The sequence below is a fragment of the Pleurodeles waltl genome, chromosome 5, assembly GCF_031143425.1.
Source record: "Pleurodeles waltl isolate 20211129_DDA chromosome 5, aPleWal1.hap1.20221129, whole genome shotgun sequence".
NCBI classification, from domain to species: Eukaryota; Metazoa; Chordata; class Amphibia; order Caudata; family Salamandridae; genus Pleurodeles; species Pleurodeles waltl.
The window spans coordinates 383,358,708-383,382,193 of NC_090444.1; the positions used below are offsets into that span (position 1 = coordinate 383,358,708).

At 45.6% G+C, this 23,486-nt stretch overlaps 1 protein-coding gene across 5 annotated transcripts in view; it reads left to right on the forward strand.

Moving 5' to 3' along the window:
- PAK5 (p21 (RAC1) activated kinase 5) overlaps positions 1-23,486 on the forward strand; it is an 864,076-nt gene that overhangs the window by 809,651 nt on the left and 30,939 nt on the right. For all 5 annotated transcript variants that reach the window (XM_069234132.1, XM_069234136.1, XM_069234134.1 and 2 more), the window contains one exon: positions 7,412-7,546. In XM_069234132.1, the coding sequence (XP_069090233.1) occupies positions 7,412-7,546 (135 nt within the window). The remainder of the gene's footprint in view (positions 1-7,411; positions 7,547-23,486) is intronic.

The window sequence follows — 23,486 nt, forward strand, 5'->3', positions numbered from 1 at the left end:
GCATTGATTAGCAGTGGTGAAGTGGCCAGAGTCCTAAAGCCAACAAAAAAGGGTCAGGAAAATAGAAGGAGAAAGGCAATAATATTGGAGATAACCCTGCAGAAATGGCTATTTACAACAGGACCCAATCACCACCTGAAGAACCAGTTGGTACGAGAAGAGATAGCTCTATATAAGCCACAATCACTAAGCTTTATGATACAAGGATTGTTTGCTACGGAAACAACTAGGCTATAACACCTTCCTTAGCACTTGTCAGTCTGTTTCCATCTGTGGAGTTGCGATGTTGGCAGACAGGCACGCTGAGGTTAAGGTCCTTAGAGTTGCTGCCAACCCAAGAGGGAGGTGGGCTATCACTCAGGTCTTCATGCATGGTCAAAAGTATGTCTTGTGTACAGTCTACGGTCCAAATTTAGATGATACAAATTTGTTTGAGCGCCTGTGTCTAGAATTGTTTGACTGGGCCTGGGATTTAATATTGCTTGGAGATTTTAATTGTATAATGGATTATGGAATAGACACCACTAATCGTCTCGCTCATCAGTGAATGGTTAGAACAAAGATTCCCATCTTGGAAATTATGAGATTTCATGGTGTAATTGACGTATGGAGGGGCCTCCATCCCACTACCTCTGGGTATACTTTTTACTCCTCCCGTCATAACCATTACTCCAGGATTGATATGATCCTGCTGGGCTACAGCTTGTTCAGGGGGTGGAGATGGAAGTATGTCCTAAGATCTCCTGTATTACTTATGCTCCCAGTACATGCCGACAGAAAGGAATTGCTACACTTTATTCTGTCTAACCTAGCTTATCAGACTTATATGTCAAGGCATCTTCAGGAGTTTCTGAAAAGTAATACTGGAACAGCTTCCCCTTCGGTTGTGTGGGATGCAATTGTAATTGCATTTTTATAGCTCTTACTACCCCTGACGAAGCGCTGTTCGGCAAGTAGCACGCTACTCCGGAACCCAAGAGAAATTAGTGGTGAAGTAGTATAGGGAAATATGAATATAGTATCAGTATTAGTATCAGTTAGTTTGAGCGGAGGATATGTGAGTTTGTTGGTTGGATTGACTAGAGTAATGGAGGGATAGAGGAGGGAAGAATCCAGAAGTGTTAATTGGGAGTCTATTATAATAGGATGAGGCTTGGGATGAGTAAAGGAAAGATGAAGGAGGAAAGAGTCTGTGGAAAAGGGTTAGGGAGATCATAGTAACAGAGAAGGGGTTTTGGATAAGTCAAAGGTGAGATAAATGAGAGAGAATTTAGTAGGGTTGTTTGGGAGGTCATAGTAGTAAACTGAGGTCTGGGGTGAGCTAGATATGGTAGAGGAGGGAAGAGCCTAGGCAACATTATTTTGGAGATCAAAGCAGTAGAATGGGTTTGGGATGAGTTAGAGTGGGGGTGGAGGATAGATAGAGACATAGGGTGATGAGGAAACAGTAAAGCTTACGAGAGAATACATTTTATTTTATTTTTCATTTGTTTTTTTTTCATTCATTTTTATTTTAATTTTTTTTATTTAATGTATTTATTTGATTTTATGTATTTTTTCTCTAGTACGGTAGGACTAGAGTAATCAATAAATAGATATGTAAATACATAGTAACAGAATATATGTGTAATGAATATAATAATGGGTTCAATAATATGAGAAGTAAAGTTGTATTATATAAACACAGACTTTCAAGATTTGTAGTATCTATAATTAAAATATAATAAGATAATAATGTAATGCTATGAAGGCATCCGTAAAGGGAGTCTTACTTTCATTTATCTTAAGTAGATATTAAATCTGACAGGGGGGGGGATAGATAGATTGCACGATTGTATAAGGAAATTGGAGCTTTTGCATGCTCAAGCAATCTTAACCAGAGATCTGGGGGAACAAGTTGTCTACCTAGAGTTTGTTGCAAATAGGTGTCTGTCAGAACGAAGCTTTAGGGAAAAGGCTGCTGCTAGCTATGAGAAGAATAAGGCTTGTCAATATGAGTATGGGTAGAGAGTGGGGCAAATGTTAGCTCATCAGATCTCAGCGAAAAGATCAAGGTGTATTATTCAAGTTATTACAGGCAATGATGGAGCTCTCTACCAAACCCTCAGGCTATTGCAAATCAGTTAACATTTTTTTACCATGGTGTCTATAGTCTGACCCAATTTGTTAATGTGGCTGAGATTATTGAATATCTACAGGGCTGTAGTCTACTGAGACTGGATGGCAATTGTTGGTCCTACAAGAGGATATTTTGGTGTTTGAAGTGGAGTGCGCTATTAAGGCTCTGCCATCTAGCAAAGTGGCAGGGGATGATGCTATCCCACTAAAATTATGCAAAATATTCTGTGATATACTTGCGCTGGAATTTATGCAGTTGATTGGCAGTATTGATAAAGTGGAGAGGGACCAGCCTCGTGGAATCTCACTAACATTGCTGTATTTCTGAAACTAGACAAACCCTCAGATGATAGGGGCTCATATCAGCCTGTCTCCCTGATCAACTCTGATCCAGAGATCTACTCTAAGATATTAGCCACTCGACTGGCTCCGGTTATTCAGGATTTGGCCTCACCACAGCAGCATGGATTCATACCTGGCAGAGACTCTGCTAAGTATACAAATGCAGCAATTGCTGTATTTGATGTTACCAAAAGAACGAGTCAAAAGGTCAGCATGATTTTATTAGACGCAGAGAAAGCCATTGACCAGGTTAACTGGGACTGCCAATGAGTAACAATTGGGATTTTCAGCATCAGTAAATTATATATCAAATGGGTATCTCTTTACAGAAATCCTATGGCCAAATTAGTTTATGGGAGGAATTCTTCACCTCTTTTTAGGGTGTTTAGGGGCACCCAGTAAGGGTGCCCACTTCCTCTCCTTCTATTTGCATTATATATTGAGCCCTACTTGAAGCCTATCTTACTGAAGCATAAAATGGTCAGTACTATCTAATGGCTCTGAGCTTAAAGTTGCTGCTTAAACTGTTGGTGTGGCTATTTTTACCTAAGACCCCTGGCTGCTATATGGCAAGTCTCCACTGAGGCTAACAGATTTGGGTGCATTTCTGGATATAAACTCGATCTAATCAAAGTATACGTGCTGCACAATTTCCAAACGACAAGTCTGATTCCCATGACAGTTACAACGGCCACTTATTTAGGCATTAGGCTGAGCAGCTTGTTAGAAATTTGGCCTCTAGTTGGCAGTGGGGGCATGCACCCTGCCCAAGAGTCAGGGTAAATCAGATATATACACACACACACACACACACACACACACACACACACACACACACACACACACACACACACACACACACACACACACACACACACACACACACACACACACACACACACACACACACACACACACACACACACACACACACACACACACACACACACACACACACACACACACACACACACACACACACACACACACACACACACACACACACACACACACACACACACCCCCCCCCCCCCCCCCCCCCCCAAAGACTATACACAGGTTTAGAAAAATAGATAATATTTATCTGAGTAAAATAAGACCAACACAACAGAATTCCAATCAGAAGATAATCAATTTCAAGTAGATCAAAGCTGTGCTTTCAAATATAAGACTGTTTTAAGGCATGTATATTAAAGTAATTCTAGAAGCCGCTGCACTTCTATTAGGCAATTATGATACTGCTTGGGTTCGGTTGTGCTGTCCTCTATAGAGCATTTGGCTTGTAATGAGTCTCTTTAGAGGGGCACAAGTATGGCTGCGAGGAGTGCGGAAACAAAACATGGAGGCCTCTTGAGCCTGCCACACAAGGATTGTATGGACACCCAGCAGAAAAAAGGAATGTGGCACAGCCACTAAGACCGCTCAGGTCTAACCGCACACCAAGGCAATCAAAGGTGTGCTGCTGCGAGGAGTGCAGCGTAGTAGTGAGGACTGCTCTGGTCCGGTCGCCCCTAACACAAAGTACCTTCAAGGATGTGGGGGGAGTAGTCTTAAGGTACGGCGTTCCCGCTGTGGTGCTGGTATTACGATAAGTTGTTCGGCTCAGCCAGGTGCGGCTGATGCAGCAATGATGTCAGAGCTGTCCTTCACATTCTTGTCACCCCAGCAATCAGTAGGGGAGGGGTTGCAGCACTCGGGGACAGGTGCTGATGTTATCCTCTGCACTCTGCTATCACTTGAATATAGTTATAAGCAGGTTCCCGGGAATTGACTATGCCGGTTTGCCGCTTACTAAGAGCAGCACTCGAGTTTACAGTTGTTTCTAACCGAGCATTTAGTTGATGCATATTTGCATCTTCTGCCGCAAGGCACCTTTTCCATTGTCCTGAAGAGGCCGGATTTTGTAAGGCCGAAACGCGTCGACTGTTATCTCAAAGGAGTGACCAATGAAATTTCTGAATTATTGGATTTATAACTTGAGGATTGTATCTGACTTTTTTCCAGTGATTGGTTTCTCTCACTGAGGCCAGATACTCCCCTTGGACAACTGTCACTATCTGTTTCTGTTACTGCTTGCCACCGGATGGTTTAAGCAGCCTTTTGCTTTATATATTAAGGTGCCCGAATGTATTCGTTGTGTGTGGTGCTTTATGCATAAGATTTGTATATATTTTGATTTTATCTGGTGTGTTAGTCTTTTTAGTTGCACAGGTAATTCGTTGACACTATGATTTAATTATTTTGATTATATTAAAAGAAATTAAGTTCCAGTGAGAAATTGTGGTTTTCGCTTGGATAGTTGTGTACACATTTTTTCCTTCTGGATTCCTCCTTTGTTGTACTTCATTTTGTCCCTGTTCCAGGGGGGTTATAGGGACGTCCCCTCCCTTTGCCTTTTTATCACTTGAATATAGTGCACAGCTTCTAGGCAAAAATTCCACATCGAATGGCCACTGCAGCAGGACTTAATCAGTGGGGTTTTGCTAAGGGGAAACACGGCCCCCTGAACCAGAGCCAATCGGGTGGGCAGCATTGCAGTTCCCCAGATGCAGGGGAAAAATCCAGAGGTAGGCAACAAGATCTTTGATGTGCCTGAGATCTCAGGGAGAACAGAGTCAAGCCCTTGGAGTCACTCTGGGTGTAGTCCTTAGTACCTTTTGGCAGGGCAGAGGTCTTCAGGCAGCAGGGCAGCTCAGCAAAACAGGACTGCAGTTCCTGGGAATAGTCAGGCACATCAAAGTGGCAATGCTTCCAGCACAGCAACCTTTACTCTAGCAGTGTTTCTTTCAGGTACAGTAGTGTACTGATTTCAGAGTGGTAGAGCCGCAGTACTTATACCCAAAAGTGCCTTTGATGTGGCAGATAACTTCAAAGGATTTCTCTGAAGTGCACAGGTTCCCCTTTCATTCCAGACCTGGCTCCAGACTATCCGTTGTGGTAATCAGCTTGTTCTGTGAGATTCAGGGTGCTACCATTTGAAGTGTAAGTGAAAGCCCTTTCTATCCTCCCTGCCCAGGAAGACCCATCAGTATGCAGATGAATGCAAATGCTGTTGAGTGTCCTGTGTTGTGGGTATCTGGGGAGAATTCACACATGTAGCTGTCACACAGTCCAGACCAGACTTGTATTGGAGACAGGTTGTCAGGCACACAGCAGTGAAAGCAGAGAAATGCCCACTTTTTAAAAAGAACAGATGATGAGTGGAATGCTGAACAATGCAAACATTCATCCCCCAATCACAGATCTGGGTTTAATCCATCATTTTTATGAAAGGTGGGATAGATTTTTGCCTGGTGCACTGAACAATGTGGACTCTTGAAGACTTGCCCATCAGAGGTCCTTCAGTTTGCACTCCCATTAGCTCAGCAGGGTTGTGAGGTGGGCACCACCAAGGGCTACAATGCAGAGATGTCAGTATTTCTTTGACTTCCAGACCAGCCTTTTATTTTTAAGTCTCCCATCTTGATAATATTTGTGAAGAGACTGACACATTTGTTTAAGCCTAAACCATTTGGGATTGTAACTTTATATTCATTTTTTTGAAGTGTTCTCCATCTGAGCCCCTTCATAGTCGGCAATTAACATTATTTAAATTTAAAAATGGTTTTCTTGTAAAAATTACTTCATAGAGACAAGCATGTGAGTATAGTTGGCAATTAAGATTATTTAGATTTAAAAATGTTTTTTTGTACAAATTACTTCCTAGAGACAAGCATATGAGTTGCAAGCACTGAGCATATATCCTCCATAGACATGATTTTTTCCCAAACAAGTTGGTTGCTTAAACCAGAGCTGCCTTGTTTCCAAAGGGGGTGACCCCTCTGCATCTGTGCAAGTCGGAGGAGAGATTACAAAGGCTGAAGTCTAAAAAGTGGTTAGGTATAAATCAACCACACTAAGGAGGCCAAATTTGAGGACTAGTTCTTTGTGGGTTTACGCAGGCAGCAAGAAGGGCAAGGCAGCCTCATTCCGCTGGATGTCTTTGTGCATCAATATGTTTTACGTCCTTGCAAAGATCGAGCTGCCTGAGGAAATATGATCCCATCTAATCAGGGCAATGTCTTCTATGTCAGCTTTTCCCAGGGATATCCCCTTGGCTACGATGTATCTGGAGGCGACACAGCTTACTCACACCTTTGACAAACATTATTTTCTCCAATCACAGGTGAGAAAGGATGGCCTTTTCACAATACAGTGCTGCTGGATTTTCTTGAACAACCATAGTTCAGACCCACCTTCTAGTGAGGTACTGCCTTGCAATCAGTTCGAGACGAATCTGAAAATGGAAGTTAGAAGAAAAAATGACTTACTTTCTACAAAAATCTTTATGAGGAATACTCTGTCTACATATTCCTCACCTATCCCACCCACTTTCCTATTCTGAAAGATGTTTTAAGCAAAAAAAATAAAAATTCCAAGTTAGGTTGTTGCATTGCACTGTCACAAAATGATGTATTTTTCTGTCTCTTCATTGCCTTAGAGGGCACAAAAAATGACAAGGCACTGAAGTCAGGGTGCCAAGGTGGAAACGTTATGGTTCCATGGTTATGGTTCCATTGATATAACTGTGGCACTGTTGCTTGTTGATTGAAGAACTACTAAAAGATTCCAGAAGCACTCTGGCTCCTGTGATTTGAAGAGGTCATGAATCTGCAGGCAGATAAAGTATCCACCAGAAAAACTATTGGCAAAGGTAAATAACTTTTCCATGATAACATAATTTATGCTCTTGTATTAAGCCATGGAAACACTGTTGTGAGTTTCTGATTAAGTGTTAAGGTTTCACCATATTACCATTTTAGCAAACCTGCCTTCGCAGTATTATTTTCTAGTATGCCGAGTATTATTTAAACATAATTTGCTAATGTGCGCTGTATTAGTATTATTTTCCCTATACATGGTTTATTTTTAGTAAGAACGTTTTCTGAATATTTTTGTTTGTATATTGCAGGTGGATATTTGGTCACTTGGTATAATGGTGATAGAAATGATAGATGGCGAACCCCCATACTTCAACGAACCTCCACTTCAAGCTATGCGCAGGATCCGAGATAATTTACCCCCAAGAGTTAAAGATGTACACAAGGTTTGTATTGCTTGTATTTTACATATTATTGCTCTAAACGTATGAATGGCATCACCTCAGTGTATTCATAACATAGTGAAATTGAACATATTTTTTATTTGGTTGTAAGCATTTATGACTCCTCTAAATATATGTCTGACCTAATTCAGATAAAGGCTGTCAGACACTGAAACTACATGTTGCCGTTGTGTGAGGTGGACAGTTACAACTCTGACCCCAACAACCAGATTTTTAAAATATATTTTAGAAGATATTTTATGTTCGTTAGTTATTTAGGACCATCCATTTTTGTTTACAGATGGAACATAATAGCTCGTTTCTGGAGCAAACAAGAAATTAGGGAAATGTAAAAACGTATAAAATACAGAATATGCAATCGGATTTGGCTTACCCTACAGAAACCAAGAATCCCCATTTCATCTGCGAAGCCTTATGTACCTACCTGCCGGCTACAATCATTAAATGTGACTCTCAGTCTTGGTGATAACATACAATTTTCTTTGTTATACCTCTAATCACACTTGGATCAACTTTAAAATGCAGTTTCTGAAATTGATTTTTCTTCTGACTTCAGATTTATACTTGGAAGAAATGGACTAATGTTGGCAGCCATAGTTTGAGTATGTTCTCAAGAACAAAGTTAGAGCATTTGGCCATAGAATCATCCTGTTAGTGGTCACAGATTGGCATTTGCAATAAATCTTTGAAGCTCCTTGTCACTTGAATCCCCAGATGAATAATTAAGTCTTGCAGGCCAGGAACATCTTTTTGGTTTAGCAAAGCGATTGCAAAACCTAATAGTCAGGAACTGAGATTTCTACAGAGTATAGATTCCCCAGTGAACTCATCAGTCTTAGATCGGCCAAAACAAGGCATATACCTGGCCCATAGGCTAGGCATTTTTTTTACCTGACCCCGGGGGGTGTGGGGTTGTACTTCTGGGACCCCACCTCCCACATGGTCCAGACAGTCAGGTACACCCTACCCTGCCCCCTATACCTTATATTATTTTTGATTTTCAGGACACAGGGACCAAGTCCTGTAATGGCGGCAGCAACATTATTGCTCAGTGAGCAGTGAGCTCATTTCCCAGTGAGCCTGCTAGAGCTTAGACGTCTTGCCAGAGCAATGTCGCTGACAGGAAAAAGCTCCCTCAGGCCATTGAATTGATCTGTTTTTGAAGTGCCATTCCTGCAGGAATGCTGCGAGTCTCATGCATACCCCCCATCCAGGTAAATACATTTTGAAGCTTAGATTTTCAAAACATAGTAAACACATTTACACAAAGTTACAAAAAGCACACTTTCTTGGTAAAGAACTATATTTCTGCCACAATTGGTGTAAATCCATTCAGCCGTTTTTATGTATCACTGCTCAACTATCCTTATGTTTGGGATCCCCCTTTTTTGTCAGCCCCACCCTTGACGGATCTCCCTGAAATTTCCAGGAGGAAATATGTTTTTAAAAAAAAGTTTTGTGAAGATTTGTCAATCAGTGCCAATGTTATTTGCAAAAAATAAAAACAATTTCCTATGATAACTAAGTCCTAAGTATAACTATGTGGTGGTGACTGCCATTGTGTAATGTGTGTGTGTGGGTGGGGGTGTGGTGGTGTGTGAATATGTATATATTACACAGTGGCAGTTACCACTGTGTATTTCTAGTTAGCTCAGAGTTTTTTTTCGAAAGAGTGTTTTTTTTTTCTAACAACTTTAATGTTGTTAGACAAATCTTCCTAAAAAAAGAAAAGTTTAGATACCTCAGCACCTTCTTGAAACGTTTTGCTGCAATCTATCAAACAGAGGCCAAGAAAAAGAGAGTGGGTTTGGTCCCACAACATTGATTCACATGATACTTCTCTTAGGAAACTTTGCTCTCCGATAAGGAAGACAGAGCTGAACAGAATTACATCAGATTTGGCAGAAAGTTAGTACTTTATTCAGAAAGCATTGCAATTTGGTGTAAATCTGTTGAGCCATTTTTGAAAAATTAACCTTTAAAGAGGTGCTCAAATTGGGCTTGAAGTAGTTACAAAATTAGTTATATCTGGATGATTGTTCCCGTGTTAGTCCTGCAGTACCAAAACAAAGACTTCAAATAAACCAACAGAGCCTCTTTTATTGTAAGCCATTTCCTTACTGCAGGTCCAGTCCTGGTACTGAGCAAACTGACTGGTTGACTGCAAGTCAGAAAAAAATGTTTTGGCACGATTACAGGATTTAGGTTCCCTTGTCCTGAGAAACCTTTAAAACATTGGTATAAGTGGGAAGGGTAGGGACACCTTGGCTGACAGGCAGTGTAGGAGGCTGGCCTGGCTTGTAGTGGGTACCAGAGGTACTTCCACCTTGTGCCACGTCCAGTTATCCCTTATTAGTATAGAAGAGGTGTTTCTAGCAGCTTAGGCTGATAGAAGGTAGCTATGGCGAAGCAGCTTAGGCTGAACTAGAAGACATGTAAAGCTCCTACTATACCACTGGTGTCATATGCACAATATCATAAGAAAACACAATACACAGAAGTACTAAAAATAAAGGTACTTTATTTTTATGACAATATGCCAAAAGTATCTCAGTGAGTACCCTCAGTATGAGGATAAGTTATATACACAAGATATATGTACACAAACCAAAATTATTCAGGAAATAGCAAGAAAAGTAATGCAAGCAGTGTAAAGTTACAATAGATTACAATAGGAGCACATAGGTATAGGGGCAACACAAACCATATACTCCAAAAGTGGAATGCGAACCACGAATAGACCCAAAACCTATGTGAGCTTGTAGAGGGTCGCTGGGACTGTAAGAAAACAGTGAGGGTTGGAAAAATAGCCCACCCCAAGACCCTGAAAGATAGGTGTAAAGTGCATCTACTACCCCCAGAGAGCACAGAAGTCGTGAAAGGGTTTTATTCTGCAGGAAGAACAAACACCAGCAATGCAACAACAGTGGATTTCCGGACCTGAGTACCTGTAAGACAAGGGGACCAAGTCCAATAGTCGCGACAGTGTCGAGAGTGGGCAGGCGCCCAGGAAATGCCAGCTGAGGGTACAAGGAAGCTGCCACCTGTTGGAAGAAGCTTGGAGTTCTGCAAGAAAGAAGAGGACTAGGAACTTCCCCTTTGGAGGATGGATGTCCCACGTCGCGATGAAGCTTGCAAAGGTGTTCCCACGCAGAAAGACTGCAAACAAGCCTTGCGAGCTGCAAGGGTCGCAGTAAGGGTTTTTGGGTGCTGCTGTGGCCCAGGAGGGACCAGGATGTCACCACTTGGAGGAAGAGGCAGAGGGGGCGCCCAGCAAGTCAGGGAGCCCTCACAGAAGCAGGCAGCACCCGCAAACGTACCTGAACAGGCACTTGGAAGAAGAGTGAATCGGAGTCCACGCAAAGTCACAAAAGGGAGTCCCACGACGCCGGAGGACAACTCAGAAGGTTGTGCACTGCAGGTTAGAGTGTCGGGACCCAGGCTTGGCTGTGCACGAAGGAAATCCTGGAAGAGTGCACAGGAGCTGGAGCAGCTGCAAATCACATGGTACCCAGCAATGCAGTCTAGCGTGGGGAGGCAAGGACTTACCTCCACCAAACTTGCACTGAAGAGACACTGGACTGTGGGAGTCACTTGGACAGAGTTGCTGAGTTCCAGGGACCACGCTCGTCGTGCTGAGAGGGGACCCAGAGGACCGGTGATGCAGTCTTTTGGTGCCTGCGGTTGCAGGGGGAAGATTCCGTTCATCCACGGGAGATTTCTTCAGAGCTCCTGGTGCAAAGAGGAGGCAGGCTACCCCCAGAGCATGCACCACCTAGAAACAGTCGAGAAAGCTGGCAGGATGAAGCAATACAAGGTTGCTAGTAGTCGTCTTGCTACTTTGTTGCGGTTTCGGTTTTGCAGGCGTCCTGAGCAGTCAGCGGTCGATCCTTTGGCAGAAGATGAAGAGGGAGATGCAGGGGAACTCTGGTGAGCTCTTGCATTCGTTATCTGGTGAGATCCCCAAAGCAGAGACCCTAAATAGCCAGAAAAGGAGGTTTGGCTACCTAGGAAGGAGGATTGGCTACCAAGAGAGGTAAGAGCCTATCAGAAGAAGCCTCTGACGTCACCTGCTGGCACTGGCCACTCAGAGCAGTCCAGTGTGCCACAGACACCTCTGTTTCCAAGATGGCAGAGGTCTGGGACACACTGGAGGAGCTCTGGGCACCTCCCCTGGGAGGTGCAGGTCAGGGGAGTGGTCACTCCCCTTTCCTTTGTCCAGTATCGCGCCAGAGCAGGGCTGGGGGATCCCTGAACCAGGGTAGACTGGCTTATGCAGAGATGGGCACCATCTGTGCCCATCAAAGCATTTCCAGAGGCTGGGGGAGTCTACTCCTCCCCAGCCCTCACACCTATTTCCAAAGGGAGAAGTTGTAACACCCTCTCTCAGAGGAAGTCCTTTGTTCTGCCTTCCTGGGCCAGGGCTGCCTGGACCCCAGGAGGGCAGAAACCTGTCTGAGGGGTTGGCAGCAGCAGCAGCTGCAGTGGAGACCCCGGAAAGGCAGTTTGGCAGTACCCGGGTTCTGTGCTAGAGACCCGGGGGATCATGGAATTGTCCCCCCAATGCCAGGATGGCATTGGGGTGACAATCCCATGATCTTAGACATGTTACATGGCCATGTTCGGAGTTACCATTGTGACGCTGTACATAGGTAGTGACCTATGTACAGTGCACGCGTGTAATGGTGTCCCCGCACTCCCAAAGTCCGGGGAATTTGCCCTGAACGATGTGGGGGCACCTTGGCTAGTGCCAGGGTGCCCACACACTAAGTAACTTTGCACCCAACCTTCACAAGGTGAAGGTTAGACATATAGGTGACTTATAAGTTACTTAAGCGCAGTGGTAAATGGCTGTGAAATAACGTGGACGTTATTTCACTCAGGCTGCACTGGCAGGCCTGTGTAAGAATTTTCAGAGCTCCCTATGGGTGGCAAAAGAAATGCTGCAGCCCATAGGGATCTCCCGCAACCCCAATACCCTGGGTACCTCAGTACCATATACTAGGGATTTACATGGGTGTACCAGTATGCCAATTTGAATTTAGTCACTAGCCTGTTAGTGACAAATTTGGAAAGCAGAGAGAGCATAACCACTGAGGTTCTGGTCAGCAGAGCCTCAGTGAGACAGTTAGGCATCACACAGGGAACACATACAGGGCACATACTTATGAGCACTGGGGCCCTGCCTGGCAGGGTCCCAGTGACACATTGACTAAAACAACATATATACAGTGAAATATGGGGGTAACATGCCAGATAAGATGGTACTTTCCTACACAACCCCCCCCCCCCCAAACGAAGGACAATAAGACTAGCCATGACCTGATGAGTCTTCATTGTCTAAGTGGAAATATCTGGAGAGTCCATCTACATTGGAGTGGGTACTCCCAGGTCTTTGTTCCACTGTATAGTCCATTCCCTGTAGAGATATGGACCACCTCAACAATTTAGGATTTTCACCTTTCATTTGTTTTAGCCAAAGTAGAGGTTTGTGGTCTGTCTGAACAATAAAGTTAGTACCAAACAGGTATGGCCTCAACTTTTTCAGTGCCCAGACCACAGCAAAGGCCTCCCTCTCAATGGCAGACCAACGCTTTTCTCTAGGGGTCAACCTTCTGCTGATAAAAGCAACTGGTTGATCCTGGCCCTCAGAATTCAGTTTTGATAAGACTGCCCATACCCCTAATTCAGATGCATCAGTTTGAACAATTCATTTCTTGGAGTAAAATGGGCTTTTTAGGACAGGTGCAGAGCACATGGCCTGTTTTAGCTCCTCAAAAGCTTTCTGACATCTAGCTGTCCATAATACCTTTTTAGGCATCTTTTTACTTGTGAGATCATTAAGAGGGGCTGCTATGGAGCCATAGTTTTTAATGAATCTCCTGTAATACCCAGTGAGGCCTAAGAAGGCTCTCACCTGGGTCTGTGTTGTAGGGGGAACCCAATCCATGATTGTTTGGATTTTCCCCTGAAGTGGTGCAATCTGTTCTCCACCTACCAGGTGACCCAGATAAACCACCTTTCCCTGCCCTATCTGGCACTTTGAGGCCTTGATAGTGAGGCCTGCCTTTTTCAGGGACTCCAAAACTTTCCAAAGGTGGACCAGGTGCTCATCCCAGGTGGAGCTAAAGACAGCTATATCATCTAGATATGCTGCACTAAAAGCCTCCAACCGTTGCAGGACTGTGTTCACCAACCTCTGAAAAGTGGCAGGTGCATTCTTCAAACCAAAGGGCATCACTGTAAATTGGTAGTGCCCTCCTATAGTTGAAAATGCAGTTTTAGGTTTAGCATCCTCAGCCAATTTGATCTGCGAATACCCTGCAGTCAAATCAAAGGTGCTTAGATACTTGGCAGATGCCGGTGTATCTATGAGCTCATCTGCCCTGGGTATAGGTTGAGCATCAGTTTTTGTTACCTGATTGAGACCTCTGTAGTCTACACAAAACCTCATCTCCCTTTTTCCATCTTTTGAGTGAGGCTTTGGTACAAGCACCACAGGACTCTCCCATGGGCTTTCAGAAGGTTCAACCACTCCTAGATCAAGCATTTTCTGAACCTCTTGTTTTATGCAGTCCCTGACATGGTCAGGCTGTCTATAGATTTTACTTTTGACAGGCAACCTGTCTCCAGTATCAATTGTGTGTTCACACCAAGATGTGGTGCCTGGCACAGTTGAAAAGAGTTCAGAAAATTGTCCAAGGAGATTTATGCAGTTGTCTTTCTGTTCTGCAGTCAGACAATCTGCTAAAACTACTCCCTCCACTAAAGCATCCTCTTCAGTGGATGAGAAGAGATCAGTGAGAGGGTCACTCTCTTCTTCCTGTCCTTCATCTGTTGCCATGAGCAGGGTGAGATCAGCCCTGTCATAGTAGGGTTTTAGGCGGTTGACATGAATCACCCTAAGGGGACTCCTGGCAGTGCCCTGGTCTACCAGATAGGTAGCCTCACCCTTTTGTCAACAATTAGATGGGGTCCACTCCATTTGTCTTGGAGTGCTCTTGGGGCCACAGGCTCTAATACCCACACCTTCTGTCCTGGTTGGTACTGGATCAGAACAGCCTTCTGGTCATGCCATTGCTTGTGGAGCTCTTGGCTGGCCTGAAGGTTTTTACTGGCCTTTTTCATGTTCTCAGCCATTCTGGATCTTAGGCCAAGTACATAGTCCACTATGTCTTGTTTGGGAGCTTTTAAAGGTTGTTCACAACCCTCCTTCACAAGTGTTAGTGGACCTCTTACAGTGTGTCCAAAGAGGAGTTCAAAGGGGCTGAAGCCCACTCCTTTCTGGGGTACCTCCCTGTAAGCAAAAAGGAGGCAAGGTAACAGGACATCCCATCTCCTCCTGAGTTTTTCAGGGAGTCCCATTATCATAACTTTGAGAGTTTTATTAAACCTCTCTACCAGTCCATTAGTCTGTGGATGATAAGGAGTGGTGAATTTGTAGGTTACACCACATTCCTTCCACATAGCTTTCAAGTATGCAGACATAAAGTTGCTACCCCTGTCTGATACAACCTCTTTTGGGAAACCCACCCTGGAAAAGATTCCCAGGAGGGCTTTTGCCACTGCAGGAGCTGTAGTGGTCCTTAGAGGAATTGCTTCAGGATATCTTGTGGCATGGTCCACAACCACCAAGATAAACCTATTGCCTGAAGCCGTAGGAGGGTCAAGGGGGCCAACTATGTCAACCCCTACCCTTTCAAAGGGAACCCCAAACACAGGTAGTGGAATAAGGGAGCCGTTGGTGTGCCACCAGTCTTGCCACTGGCTTGGCAGGTCACACAAGACTTGCAAAAATCTTTAGTGTCCTCTGACATCCTAGGCCAGTGAAACAGGGGGACAAGCCTTTCCCATGTTTTGATCTGGCCCAAATGCCCAGCCAAAGGAATGTCATGTGCCAGAGTTAGGAGGAACTCTCTGTACTGCAGGGGAATGACCAATCTCCTGGCTGCTCCAGGTTTTGGGTCCCTTGCCTCTGTGTACAAGAGGTTGTCCCCCCAGTAAACTCTATGTGAGTCACTGACATCCCCATTTTGCTGCTTGGCAGCTTGCTGTCTGAGACCCTCTAATGTGGGACAGGTTTGCTGTGCCACACTCAGCTCTTCCCTGGCAGGCCCCCCTCCACCCAAAAGCTCAGCAGTGTCTGCTGCCAGCTCACCTGGTGAAGGTTCTGCACAGGGAGGAAATTCTTCTTCCTCAGAAGGAGAATCATCTGTAGAGGGAGGGATAGTGGGTAGGGATTTACCCTTGCTACCCCTAGCTTTAGGGAGCACTTGGTCCATTGTTCCAGGATCCAAGTTACCCTGTCCTTTTTGCTTTTTGGCCTGAGCCCTTGTCAAAGCAAAAATATGCCCAGGAATGCCCAGCATTGCTGCATGAGCCTCCAACTCCACTTCTGCCCAAGCTGATGTCTCTAAATCGTTCCCAAGTAGACAGTCTACAGGTAAATCTGAGGCAACCACAACTTTCTTTGGACCAGTAACCCCCCACCAGTTGCGATTCACAACAGCCATGGGGTGGCTAAGAGTGTTGTTATGAACGTCTGTCACTTGGTACTGCTGACAAAGTAGATGTTGTTCAGGGTGCATCAGTTTCTCTATCATCATGGTAACACTGGCACCTGTGTCCCTGTAGGTCTGAACCTCAACACCATTTATTAGGGGAGGTTGCTTGTACTTATCCATATTAAGGGGACAAGCAACCAAGGTGGCCAAATCAATGGCACCTTCAGAGACTAACACAGCCTCTGTGGTCTCCCTAACAAGACCACCCCCAACTAAATTACCAAAAGTGAGCCCAGCTACTCCCTTGGGTTGGCTATTAGTAGGTTTGTTCCCACCACCACTGCTATTACTAGGGGCACTAGAATTTGCATAGGGGTTGTGGTAGTGGGAGGTTTGGTGTTTTTCTTTGGACTACTGGCATCAGTTGTCCAATGGCCTTTGACTTTACACAAATAACACCAAGGCTTTTTAACTTGATTATTGGAAGAGGATTTGGACCCACCACCCCCAACAGAGGACTTTTGTGGTCTGATGAAGACTCAGTTTTACTTTTGTCCCTACCCTTGTCAGAAGTGTTACCATCCTTCTTCTTGCCATCCTTTTCACCCCCTGTATGAACTTTTCTGTTCACTCTTGTTCTGACCCATTTGTCTGCCTTCTTTCCCACTTCTTGGGGGGAGGTCAGATCTGAGTCCACTAGATATTGGTGTAACAAGTCAGACACACAGTTATTCAGAATATGCTCTCTCAGAATTAGATTATACAGGCTTTCATAGTCAGAAACGTTACTGCCATGTAACCACCCTTCCAAGGCCTTCACTGAACAGTCGTCAAAGTCTATCCAGTCTTGTGAGGACTCTTTTCTGGTGTCTCTGAACTTAATCCTGCATTGTTCAGGGGTTAAGCCAAAACCAACCAAGAGTGCATCCTTCAAAAATGCAAAATTGTTAGCATCACTTTCTCTAACAGTAAGGAGCCTATCCCTACCGTTTCTATTGAAAGATAGCCACAATATAGCAGCCCACTGCCTTTGAGGGACCCCCTGTACCATACAGGCCCTCTCAAGTGCAACAAACCACTTGTTGATATCATCTCCCTCCTTGTAAGGCGGGACTATCTTGTGCAGATTCCTGGAATCATGCTCTCTAACAGGATTACTATCAGGAATACTGCTGCTACCACCATGGGGTCCAAACCCCAATCTCTGTCTCTCCTTCTCCAGGTCTAGGGATTCCCTATCTAAGGCCAGCTGTTGCTGTTTAAGCTTCAGTCTGGTCTCTTCAACCCTCAACTTTTTGAGTTCCCTTTCTAACATGTTGTCTTCGGGGTGGGTGGGTTGAGAATGCTTGGACACAGAAGATAAATTGGAAACCACAGAGGGAGATCTGTCCCTAACTGACTGAACCCTAATAACTTGGCCTCCAGGAATAAAGACTCCCCTACTATGATGGGAACCTCCATTACTACCAACATTACTAGGTGTCCTGCTAGGGGCAGATCTGGAACAGAACCCTCCCAACCTCCCTCAAGGAGATCCCCTGAGTCAGAATGGGAACCTTCTATTAACCTCTCATTTGAAGTGCCTCCTAGGGACTCATCATTCACAATAAGCATGTTATATAGAAACTCTTTTGTAGGGTTCTTTCCTATCACTAAACCTCTATCTAAGCAGAGACTCCTTAGGCTCTTGTAATTTAAATTGTCATAAGTAGAATTGACCATTTTAAGAGTAGAGTCTACCACAGACATGATAGCAAAAGGTTTAGAGACAGTGAGAAGGAAGAAAAGGTTTCAGAATGTTTTAAAGAACAGAGAAAAAAACCTTTTTCTAACTTTCTAGAAACTTTTAGAAGCTTTAGAGTACTTTTCAGAACGTATAAAAAAAAAGTTTAAGAGGAGAAAAGCAAAACCTTTTGGTTAGGTGTACATACACTGAACTGTTTTGTATATTATTCTCTTATGAAAAGTACACAATGACAAAGTGGTAAGTAGTTACAAGTACTTATACCACCACTGCACAACCAATGTAGGAGGCTGGCCTGGCTTGTAGTGGGTACCAGAGGTACTTACACCTTGTGCCAGGTCCAGTTATCCCTTATTAGTGTAGAAGAGGTGTTTCTAGCAGCTTAGGCTGATAGAAGGTAGCTATGGCAAAGCAGCTTAGGCTGAACTAGGAGACATGTAAAGCTCCTACTATACCACTGGTGTCATATGAACAATATCATAAGAAAAAACAAAAAGTGATGGACGGAATGCTGAACATTGTCAAACATTCACCCCCAGTACAGTGATCTGGGCCTAAATCCATCGTTTTTTTGCTGCCCATGCCATTCCAGTTTGGACCCAGCCATATGCAAATCAGTCTTGACCCTGTTCCCCATGGGAACAGTCCAGCCCGAACTGCTAGGCTAGGTCTTCCCTGGACTGGAAACAAGCATCCTGGGACCGGTTTCGGGGTTTCACCCCTCATCAGCCAGGCTAGCTTGAATCCAGTGGCATGGGAAGCACGGGACCCACGTCTGGGCATACCCTTCCCACTTAGGGCGACAAAGCAAAAACAAAAAGTGATGGACGGAATGCTGAACATTGTCAAACATTCACCCCCAGTACAGTGATCTGGACCTAAATCCATCGTTTTTTTGCTGCCCATGCCATTCCAGTTTGGACCCAGCCATATGCAAATCAGTCTTGACCCTGTTCCCCATGGGAACAGTCCAGCCCGAACTGCTAGGCCAGGTCTTCCCTGGACTGGAAACAAGCATCCTGGGACCGGTTTCGGGGTTTCACCCCTCATCAGCCAGGCTAGCTTGAATCCAGTGGCATGGGAAGCACGGGACCCACGTCTGGGCATACCCTTCCCACTTAGGGCGACAAAGCAAAAACAAAAAGTGATGGACGGAATGCTGAACATTGTCAAACATTCACCCCCAGTACAGTGATCTGGGCCTAAATCCATCGTTTTTTTGCTGCCCATGCCATTCCAGTTTGGACCCAGCCATATGCAAATCAGTCTTGACCCTGTTCCCCATGGGAACAGTCCAGCCCGAACTGCTAGGCCAGGTCTTCCCTGGACTGGAAACAAGCATCCTGGGACCGGTTTCGGGGTTTCACCCCTCATCAGCCAGGCTAGCTTGAATCCAGTGGCATGCGAAGCACGGGACCCACGTCTGGGCATACCCTTCCCACTTAGGGCGACAAAGCAAAAACAAAAAGTGATGGACGGAATGCTGAACATTGTCAAACATTCACCCCCAGTACAGTGATCTGGGCCTAAATCCATCGTTTTTTTGCTGCCCATGCCATTCCAGTTTGGACCCAGCCATATGCAAATCAGTCTTGACCCTGTTCCCCATGGGAACAGTCCAGCCCGAACTGCTAGGCCAGGCCTTCCCTGGACTGGAAACAAGCATCCTGGGACCGGTTTCGGGGTTTCACCCCTCATCAGCCAGGCTAGCTTGAATCCAGTGGCATGGGAAGCACGGGACCCACGTCTGGGCATACCCTTCCCACTTAGGGCGACAAAGCAAAAGCAAAAACAAAAAGTGATGGACGGAATGCTGAACATTGTCAAACATTCACCCCCAGTACAGTGATCTGGGCCTAAATCCATCGTTTTTTTGCTGCCCATGCCATTCCAGTTTGGACCCAGCCATATGCAAATCAGTCTTGACCCTGTTCCCCATGGGAACAGTCCAGCCCGAACTGCTAGGCCAGGTCTTCCCTGGACTGGAAACAAGCATCCTGGGACCGGTTTCGGGGTTTCACCCCTCATCAGCCAGGCTAGGGACACCTTGGCTGACAGGCAGTGTAGGAGGCTGGCCTGGCTTGTAGTGGGTACCAGAGGTACTTCCACCTTGTGCCACGTCCAGTTATCCCTTATTAGTATAGAAGAGGTGTTTCTAGCAGCTTAGGCTGATAGAAGGTAGCTATGGCGAAGCAGCTTAGGCTGAACTAGAAGACATGTAAAGCTCCTACTATACCACTGGTGTCATATGCACAATATCATAAGAAAACACAATACACAGAAGTACTAAAAAATAAAGGTACTTTATTTATATGACAATATGCCAAAAGTATCTCAATGAGTACCCTCAGTATGAGGATAAGTTATATACACAAAATATATGTACACAAACCAAAATTATGCAGGTAATAGCAAGAAAAGTAATGCAAGCAGTGTAAAGTTACAATAGATTGCAATAGGAACACATAGGTATAGGGGCAACACAAACCATATACTCCAAAAGTGGAATGCGAACCACGAATGGACCCCAAACCTATGTGAGCTTGTAGAGGGTCGCTGGGACTGTAAAAAAACAGTGAGGGTTAGAAAAATAGCCCACCCCAAGACCCTGAAAGGTAGGTGTAAAGTGCACCTACTACCCCCAGAGAGCACAGAAGTCGTGATAGGGGGATTCTGCAGGAAGAACAAACACCAGCAATGCAACAACAGTGGATTTCCGGACCTGAGTAAGACAAGGGGACCAAGTCCATTAGTCGCGACAGTGTCGATAGTGGGCAGGAGGCCAGGAAATGCCAGCTGAGGGTGCAAGGAAGCTGCCACCTGTTGGAAGAAGCTTGGAGTTCTGCAAGAAAGAAGAGGAGTAGGAACTTCCCCTTTGGAGGATGGATGTCCCACGTCGCGATGAAGCTTGCAGAGGTGTTCCCACGCAGAAAGACCGCAAACAAGCCTTGCTAGCTGCAAGGGTCGCGGTAAGGGTTTTTGGGTGCTGCTGTGGCCCAGCAGAGACCAGGATGTCGCCACTTGGAGGAGGAGACAGAGGGGGTGCCCAGCAAGTCGAGGAGCCCTCACAGAAGCAGACAGCACCCGCAGAAGTACCTGAACAGGCACTTGGAAGAAGAGTGAACCGGAGTCCACGCAAAGTCACAAAAGGGAGTCCCACGACGCCGGAGGACAACTCAGAAGGTTGTGCACTGCAGGTTAGAGTGTCGGGGACCCAGGCTTGGCTGTGCACGAAGGAAATCCTGGAAGAGTGCACAGGAGCCGGAGCAGCTGCAAATCACATGGTACCCAGCAATGCAGTCTAGCGTGGGAAGGCAAGGACTTACCTCCACCAAACTTGGACTGAAGAGTCACTGGACTGTGGGAGTCACTTGCACAGTGTTGCTGAGTTCCAGGGATCACGCTCGTTGTGCTGAGAGGGGACCCAGAGGACCATTGATGCAGTCTTTTGGTGCCTGCGGTTGCAGGGGGGAGATTCCGTCGACCCATGGGAGGTTTCTTCAGAGCTCCTGGTGCAGAGAGGAGGCAGGCTACCGCCAGAGCATGCACCACCTGGAAACAGTCGAGAAAGCCGGCAGGATGAAGCGATACAAGGTTGCTAGTAGTCGTCTTGCTACTTTGTTGCGGTTTTGCAGGCGTCCTGAGCAGTCAGTGGTTGATCCTTTGGCAGAAGATGAAGAGGGAGATGCGCAGGAACTCTGGTGAGCTCTTGCATTCGTTATCTGGTGAGATCCCCAAAGCAGAGACCCTAAATAGCCAGAAAAGGAGGTTTGGCTACCTAGGAAGGAGTATTGGCTACCAAGAGAGGTAAGAGCCTATCAGAAGGAGCCTCTGACATCACCTGCTGGCACTGGCCACTCAGAGCAGTCCAGTGTGCCACAGACACCTCTGTTTCCAAGATGGCAGAGGTCTGGGACACACTGGAGGAGCTCTGGGCACCTCCCCTAGGAGGTGCAGGTCAGGGGAGTGGTCACTCCCCTTTCCTTTGTCCAGTTTCACGCCAGAGCAGGGCTGGGGGATTCCTGAACCGGTGTAGACTGGCTTATGCAGAGATGGGCACCATCTGTGCCCATCAAAGCATTTCCAGAGGCTGGCGGAGGCTACTCCTCCCCAGCCCTCACAACTATTTCCAAAGGGAGAGGGTTTTACACCCTCTCTCAGAGGAAGTCCTTTGTTCTGCCTTCCTGGGCCAGGGCTGCCTGGACCCCAGGAGGGCAGAAATCTGTCTGAGGGGTTGGCAGCAGCAGCAGCTGCAGTGGAGACCCCGGAAAGGCAGTTTGCCAGTACCCGGGTTCTGTGCTAGAGACCCGGGGGATCATGGAATTGTCCCTCCAATGCCAGAATGGCATTGGGGTGACAATTCCATGATCTTAGACATGTTACATGGTCATGTTCGGAGTTACCATTGTGACGCTGTACATAGGTAGTGACCTATGTACAGTGCACGCGTGTAATGGAGTCCCCGCACTCACAAAGTCCGGGGAATTTGCCCTGAACGATGTGGGGGCACCTTGGCTAGTGCCAGGGTGCCCACACACTAAGTAACTTTGCACCCAACCTTCACCAGGTGAAGGTTAGACATATAGGTGACTTATAAGTTACTTAAGTGCAGTGGTAAATGGCTGTGAAATAACGTGGACGTTATTTCACTCAGGCTGCACTGGCAGGCCTGTGTAAGAATTGTCAGAGCTCCCTATGGGCGGCAAAAGAAATGCTGCAGCCCATAGGGATCTCCTGGAACCCCAATACCCTGGGTACCTCAGTACCATATAATAGGGAATTATATGGGTGTACCAGTATGCCAATTTGAATTGGTAAATTTAGTCACTAGCCTGTTAGTGACAAATTTGGAAAGCAGAGAGAGCATAACCACTGAGGTTCTGGTTAGCAGAGCCTCAGTGAGACAGTTAGGCATCACACAGTGAACACATACAGGGCACATACTTATGAGCACTGGGGCCCTGCCTGGCAGGGTCCCAGTGATACATAGACTAAACCAACATATATACAGTGAAATATGGGGGTAACATGCCAGGCAAGATGGTACTTTCCTACAGGCAGTCATTGGGGGACCCAGAGAGAGCCATGCCTAGGACCAAAATTTAAAACAATAAAATAAGTAATTCCACTTGTCCTGTGGTACTCCCATGGGATCCTGTGTGGGCCCACCTGTGAGGTAGCTTTACTAAGAAAAGCTTTCACAGTGAGAGTGAAGACTGCAAAAAATCTTTCAAAGTAAAGGGGTCCTCACAGGGTTGGGTGTAGGGCCAGCATCCAAACAACTGTTGTGCACAGCTGTGCGCAGAAGCGGTTGGGGTTTGCAGCGGAGTTGAATGCAGGGCCTGGCCAGAGTCCATGCTTTGCTGGCATCCCCAAACTGCATACAGTCAAACGATGTGGTTAGTCGGGGATTGTGTGGCTATGGGAGTGGCGCATAGGGCCCCTTCGCCAGCCCCCTGAACAGCAGAACATTTGGCTGAATATGAGTAATAGAACTCAGAAATTCACTGAAAAAAGTTTAAAGTAATGTCAAAGTTAACTATGGTAACTTTGCTTACAGAAATTCGCTGAAAAAAATAAGTTTAAATTGATTTTGAAAATTATTTTAAAAACAAAAAACCTACTGAAATTTGCAAGTTGTACTTAACTGAGCTAACTGTAGCTTGCGCCTTTG